We start from the raw sequence: 7,302 nt of genomic DNA on the forward strand, positions 1-7,302 counted from the left end.
GTTCTGCATCAGCTGCTGCTGCGCTGGCGCTCCTTGCTGCACCACTGGGAACTGGGAAACAACCAGTTGTTGAGATGCTTGTGGCACAGCTGGGAACTGGGGTACCACCACTAGAACGTGGGGCCAGCCGCAGGAATGGTTACAGCCACAGCAAATGTCAAAAAAGTGACAGGCTGCGATGGCTCGGAGACCATCTGCAAAGGAGTGGTGGAGAACAGCCTCCTGGTCTAACGTCAGAACCTTTCTGTGTCATACTTGTCTGTACGGGGCTCCCACGGCACAAAAACCTGCGGTCCCAAAATCTTTTCTCCATTTTGATAAATCCTAAATCCTTCCCCAGGATTGGAAGATTCACTGGCCCTTTGCTGCCCCTGTTGAATATGCTTTAGCAGAGATCTGTGCTGCTATAAACACCTCGCTTAAACACACAAGCCTGTCATCTAGACGCATCCCGTCTAGCACATCATGTGTTCACAGGCCTCCCTATCACCGCTGTCTACCACAAACCCAGACCTGAATCTTACCGCTGACAAGGCACACCAGGTTTCTTGTGTCACAAATGGAGCAGAAGAGACGTTGCACCCCTCTGCTCATCAGCTGAGCACTGACCTCAAGGCCCTGAAACACGTGGAGCTGTAAAATCCTAACCAGCGCTGCTTATTCTATGTTTGTACATGACAAACCTATCTCACGCCCTTCCACACTGACAGCTAAAAGCGCCAGCCTGGTGTAGCAGAGAAATCTTGCTAGAGAACAGGAGGCGCATCAGAAAAATGCCTAAAACCTGCACCTATCCCCCCAAAAAACAGGGGAATTGCCATAAATGCAAAGATCCAGCCTCGCAGGCCTCTAGCACAGGAAGCATGCAACAACCACGGCCGTGCACATGTACCTGCTGAGCTTGCATCATCTGCTGCTGCTGGTAATACGCAGCCTGCTGCTGTTGCTGCTGCTGCTGCAGAAGCTGCTGCTTCAAGAAAAGCTGCTGTTGGTGCTGAGGGGTGGCTTGAGGCTGAGTAGAAGGGACCTGGGGCTGCGCCTGCGAGGCTTGCTGCAGAGCTGGTGCCTGCTTGGCTTGTGGCTGTGCTGGAGGCTGCTGAGGTGCTTTTTGCTGGGGGACACTCGCAGAGAGCGAAGGCTGACCACTGCCCAGGGCAGCAGGTCCTGCAACTAGTAGGAAAATTTTAAAAAAAAGAAAAACACAGATCTGTTAGATCAACGTGCCCTGTGGTACGCAGTGCCCAGCAGGAAGGCACCACGCGGGGAACATCGTCTCACCTTGCGGCTGCAAGGCTGCTTGAGCCGTGGGTCTCTTCCTCGGCGTCAGGGCTGGCTGAATGGGTAAAATTCCAGGGTTGGGTTGTGTCTGTCCTGCTTTAGGTCTCTGGCGGGGTGCTATGGAGGTTTCTGTTGTAGGGATGGGATCTGTCAGCCTACAAAAGGAGTAAAAGGAAGAGCAGTAAGATCGGAGTCTTTGTCAGCCTGATCGTTGGCGCATGCAACACAGTAGGGTTCTAAAACCCATCCATACTTCAGCAGTATGTGACCGATAAACGTGAAACACTTGTGAGCATCCAGACACACACGTCAACTCTTTCCAGAAAACTGCACGTGCAGTAAAACTTAAACGGATGCATTCACAACAAACACTATCATTCTGATTTCTTTGCCAATTGTGGCATCTTCTCCTGTTGGACAGCTGGAACTTGTCAAAGTCACTCAACTCACTCCAATATTTGCCACAACATATTGTTTAAATCCACTTAAAGAGCTCTGGACAAGCAGATGAAGGACATAACAAATGAGCTTAAGAGCAGATGGTACCTTTGGGCAGAATTCATCTTTAGAAGTACTGTAACTTGAGTACATCTACCCCAGAATCAGATCATTGGACCTCTTCTGACCCCTGCTCAGTATTTACCGAGCTCCAAAAATGCCAGAGCCAAGAAGCCAGACACCACCCTGCCCTTCTGTGGGTACAGTTACCTGTTAGATATCAAGTTCTATTAAAGTGAGGGGAACTGCACTCCGTTATGAAAACAAACCAAGCAGACTCCCGGGACTGACACACAGGAGGAGAGATGGTTTATTTCAGAGTTTTCTTCCAACTGCTGCTTTTGGAGTGCCCACTGCTGTACTGCTCACTTTGCAGTAAAATAAGGTGCAAGTTTTGTCCATCAGAATTTACATTGTCCCCCCAGAATAAATGGTAGGGGTCTTGCAGAAATCACAGCGATTTCATGCAGTAATTACTGGGTCAGGTTATCATCTGCCAAGGGTCAAACTCAAACAGCAAGAGTCCCCAACACGATTTCTCAGCAGACTCGCATTCTTTGGGCCAGTTCCAGGCCTGCTGCAGTCTTTGTCCTGACTTTGCTCTCAGGTACTCTGGGTACTGCCTCGGAGGGATGACACAGTAGATTCATCTAAGTGCACGAACTTCAAGTGCTGCTGTCAAGCAACATCTTCAGTACAAAAAGCCGAGCTGTTGAGTCATGCTGAGTATCACCCAAGTCCCCCCCTCCCTCCTCAGGCACACAAATTTCCCCTAACATCTGCATTTTCTGCTTTTCAGATCAATGGTTATTTATGGTAACAGACCATAAGAAGAGAGGGCTGACGATACCGCAGAGGTGGTTACCTGGCCTTTGGTTGACTCTTCTTTGCAGCAGCTTCACTTGCTTTAACCGGGTCTGGGAGTTTTGTGGGGATTGGAGAGTTCTGCAGATCCCAAAAACACCAAATTTTGTAGTTTGAGGGCAGAAAACAGAGTCAGAAATAATTTGCAAAAGCATCCCGATGAAACAGGGATATTGGGGGATCTCCAAAGGAATTATTCCTCATGCTGGACACAGGACAAACTGCTCAATGCTAATGTCACGAGGAGACAGTAGTTTGGGAGAGTCTTTACAAGGGAAAAATAGTTTTTTGAGCATTTACTGCACACACTGGAATACTGGAGTCTGAACACAAAGCTTTATAGCACAACCTGGTTATTTTTAAAAGGGAACCTGGGGACAACAGCAGCAGTACTTACTAATAGTGCTATAAAAAATACAGGCATAATAGTACCAAAACCATGTTTTATTCATAAAGACCTTAAACAACCACCTGAATATGGGGGGAAAAAAAGGTTTTGTCTCACTTGGAAACAACAAAATAAAGTGTCACGTCACAGATGTCCATAACACCATAAGAAAATACTTGTCGACTCTATTTTTCAGCTGAAGTTTATAAAGAGGGGCAGATGGTTGTGTGAGGTCTGATGCAGTTCAAATGGAAGCCGGCTAGCCCCAGCCAGACGGCAGACACGGAACGGCAATGTTTCAAACCCACTGCAGCACACATTACACACGCTGTGATGACTGTGCCTGGAAATCAAATCGGTTTCCCAAGCATGGCCTAATTTTCCACGTTCACATGCACAAGATTTCTTGGTTGGCCTCACACCAGTGACTGGGTGAGGAGGTAAATCAAGGACAAACAGAAATAAACCAAATACAAAACAAAAACCTGATTCCCGCCCCCGGAAAAAAAAAAAAAAAACAACCCACAAACAGTGCTGCTAACTACAAAAAAAAAACCCCACAAAACCAAAAAACTTCGTAAGTACAGAACTGGGGAACAACTGACAGAATACAGCAGAATGCTCAATATTCAGCAATTGCCACCCCCAGTCTCCTCCCAAAGCCCTACATCAGACCCCTCCTGTGCCACTCACCTGGACGTTCTGGACCGGGCATTCCTTCTTTGCCAATTTGAATGCAAAGTAGGAGACCTGGTAGATATCAGGTCTCTTATCAGGGTCTGGCTCAAGCATATACCCTTTAAAAGACAGAGATGTGAACATCAGAGCAACAGAACAGATTCACACGAGCCATCTGTGGCAGTGTATCAGATGAGATATCAGGAAGAAATGTTTCCCTGTGCGGGGGGTGAGGCAGTGGCCCAGGGTGCCCAGAGCAGCTGTGGATGCCCCATCCCTGGAGGGGTTCAAGGCCAGGCTGGATGAGGCTTTGGGCAACCTGGGCTGGTGGGAGGGGTCCCTGCCCATGGCAGGGGGTGGCACTGGATGGGCTTCAAGGTCCCTTCCCACCCAAACGATTTGATTATTCTCCATTTGGTGTACCCAGACGCTAACAGGGTGTCCTGCCTCTTCCCAAGCTCCCTGTTGGGGTGCTCATCAGGTCTGCTGAGAAAGGGACAAGACAGAATGGACTAGGACATATTTTCCAATACAGCTCTGAACAATTTGTAGCTGCTATTGAACGCTCTAGGGCAAGGAGGGGAAATGCAGCCTGCCTGGTGAGGGAATAGCACTGGTTTCAACTTCTGCATTTCCAAGTGAAGCTGCAAGAAAAGAGCTTGATCCAACCCCAGTGTGTCAGTGGGGCAAGAGGACAGGCCACACATACACCACTGCCTTTGCATAAGCAAATAAAATACCGGCTGCTCTGCAAAAACATGCAACTCTGTGTTAGTCAAGATTGTGGCTAGGAAAAAAAAAAACAACAAAACAACCCCAAAAAAATAAAAAAAACCAAATGCTGTGCTGAAAATAAGAAAGCTGCCCCAGCTTTGCCAAGAGTAGTGCATTGTACCCTTAATTACACATTCATGCTAGTCAGTGGGTTATTTATAAATCATTTCAGTTCTGTTTCTCAATTCACAGAAGATGAATTCTTATCACTAGTTTAAGTCACTGTGGTTCTTTTCAGTTCCTTACCCAAACAGATTTATTACTGGAGAAATACGTTTCTGCATAAATGGGCTTATTGTGCAAGTTTCTGTAGCACTCAGACCAAACGGTTGTCTGTTTTCCTGTCTTTCCACAGAGTTCACGACAGCCTAGCCACACAGAAATCTCTTTGTCATAACTGTCTTTCAAAGGGGAGGGTCTCCTACACTGCTAAACGATCCCTTTAACCACCCCTGTGTGCAAACAAGCCTCTTAAAAGAAGAGAAACACCAATGGTTTTCCCGTAGGAGCCTCTATTTTCCTTGTCCTGCAGAAGCAGACTATGCCACTGTCAGGGACACTCACGGATGAGGCAGTGCATGTCTTGCGAGTGCCGAGAATTATCTGGAATGGTGAAATTGCCGTCACAGATTGCCACCTGACTCTCCCCGAATGGCAAGGTGAAGTAACACAGCTTGTACAGCAAACAGCCGAGGGCCTGGAGAGAGAACACAGCAAAGGGTTTAACCAGCTGGAGCAAAGCAGGGCAGGGTACGACCCAAATACCACTGCAGATAACAGGTAAAGTGCTCTCGTGTGTTCTACTGCACGGGCGCTGCGTGACGTCAGGCTGTGATCAGCTAGAAAACAAGCAGTTACGTGGGAAGATAAACACGTGAAGAGCTCTCCCTTGCTAGGCTGAGATCCCGTAACCAGGGGGGTGTGTGAGCACCATCACACACACCCGGCAGCTCCACATGCCACACGTAGTGTGACCCTTCACGGCATCACACAGGCAAAGCCCGTTTCTGCCGCATTCTGGGAGGAAAAAGCAAAGTAATAGGAAAAATAAATGGTAACCATCATCCTCAATACATTTATTCTGACAAAGAAACATCCAAGCTTAATTTCAAACCACCTTCAACCGTTATAAATATGTACTGGGGAGAGATCTACAGATAAGTCTGCAGGCCGCTGGGTTCTATCAGCCTTCCGTCTATTTCCGTGCTGCTTTTGACAGCACGAAGAACCACCTATTTCAAAAGAAAATCCAAGTGTTGCTCAAAGGGCTCATTATGAAACACTCCCACCATCTCAGAGGGCAGAGAGAGGGGGAAACATTTCCTAATCCTAAGCAACTCATCATCAGCTTATATCTTTTGTCACAGGATTTCACAATTCAGTCGCGCTCTGGTTTAAAATAACCTCGACGAGATTCAAGGAGAGGGAGGTTTCCAGCAGGACAAGCACCTTGAAGTCACAGCCCCACTGCGCACACCACCGCACGCTGGTTTGGAAATGCTCAGCGGGTCGCTAGAACAGAATTCCTTCCATGCCAGGAAGAGGAGAGCCCTTGGGTCTCTGTATTTCCACGTTATCACAGGAAGGAGTGCAAATCCCAGGTTGTCCCCTGGCTGCCTTTGAGGCCCTGACAATGTTTTCACGCTGTTACAGCTGCGACCTTCCCTCTCCAGGTCTCTAACACCATGGCGAGTGACCCGGCACTCGTACAGGACCCAGTTCGACAAACCTCCTGCTGACCTCAGCCGTGCAAGAGCCCCCAGGAGCTGCTGTGTTCCCGGCTCCGAGCCGAGCTCACAGAGAGGACAGGGGACTCTTCCCAGCAGATGTCACGTCAGCGATTTCCCCTCCTGTATACGGAGATGCAGAGCTACTGAGGAGACATTAAAACTCTCCTTATACTGCTTCTGCCCTGTTACTTCCCAGCTCAGGGCTTCAGAAGCCACACAAACATGCTCTGAATTAGCATTTTAAACACATTCCAGTGGCTGAATTGCCACTAGGGGACAAACAGCACAGGCTCTTTTGGTTCTTCATCCCAACTTGAGGGAAGCCTTCCATCCTTGACCAGGTTAGCCACTCATGGATGACACCACAGTTGCATTTTGCACCCAAAATGAAAAGTGTGGCAAGACTGCACTGATCATTAGAAACAGCAGCACCAAAGCTTGGTCTTTGGCCAACTGTGACAACTCAGACCTACGTTACACTGCCCAGGATAAGGACGCTATTGCTTCTGGGGGAAGAAAGTTTTGTTTTTTTTCATTTTCTACTAAATTCTGACCAATAACTTTGATTTCACCTGCTTGCAACCCAATCCAGGCACAAGCTGCCACAATACTCTGAATTTTCTGAGATCTCTTAAGATACAAAATCGGTTTGCAGTGCTCAACCCTGGCATTTCATACATCTCCAAATGAAAACCACACGGGAGGTAGCACGCAAAGAAGCATGTGGGTTCTACCCACAAGCCACTCTGCTCAGCAGTAACTCACCAGGAACATCAAGCAGAGAAACTCTTTATCCAAAAACTGTCCATTCTCTTAAGGAAACTAGGTTAGCCCCAGCCAGAAAGTTCTCCTGTCATTATGGTAACGAAAGCAAGCTGCAGGCTGGTTGTGTGATGTTAAGCGGTTTGTATACGTACCCATATGTCCGCTTTTGTAGTAATAAGTTTGCCGCTATAGAGGTTGACCATTTCTGGCGCTCTATAGGATAATGTAGTGTACCTGTAAGCAGAAAGATCAATCAATGAGTTCGAAAGGTGTATCAGATGCGTTTTTACTAAATCATATTGTCAAATAATTCAAAATTCACTCTTT

General features: G+C 47.6%; 1 protein-coding gene across 1 annotated transcript in view; it reads right to left on the reverse strand.

Annotated features, from left to right (window-relative positions):
* Nucleotides 1-7,302, reverse strand: part of AAK1 (AP2 associated kinase 1) — a gene marked incomplete at its 3' end in the record, with an annotated part of 40,365 nt that overhangs the window by 21,765 nt on the left and 11,298 nt on the right. The window contains exons 5-11 of the mRNA XM_010076853.1: nucleotides 7,128-7,209; nucleotides 5,045-5,177; nucleotides 3,722-3,825; nucleotides 2,642-2,721; nucleotides 1,279-1,433; nucleotides 893-1,170; nucleotides 1-51 (exon numbers count right to left, since the gene is read on the reverse strand). Of these exons, the coding sequence (XP_010075155.1) occupies nucleotides 1-51; nucleotides 893-1,170; nucleotides 1,279-1,433; nucleotides 2,642-2,721; nucleotides 3,722-3,825; nucleotides 5,045-5,177; nucleotides 7,128-7,209 (883 nt within the window). The remainder of the gene's footprint in view (nucleotides 52-892; nucleotides 1,171-1,278; nucleotides 1,434-2,641; nucleotides 2,722-3,721; nucleotides 3,826-5,044; nucleotides 5,178-7,127; nucleotides 7,210-7,302) is intronic.

Source organism: Pterocles gutturalis, unplaced genomic scaffold, assembly GCF_000699245.1.
Source record: "Pterocles gutturalis isolate BGI_N339 unplaced genomic scaffold, ASM69924v1 scaffold5808, whole genome shotgun sequence".
NCBI classification, from domain to species: domain Eukaryota; kingdom Metazoa; phylum Chordata; class Aves; order Pterocliformes; family Pteroclidae; genus Pterocles; species Pterocles gutturalis.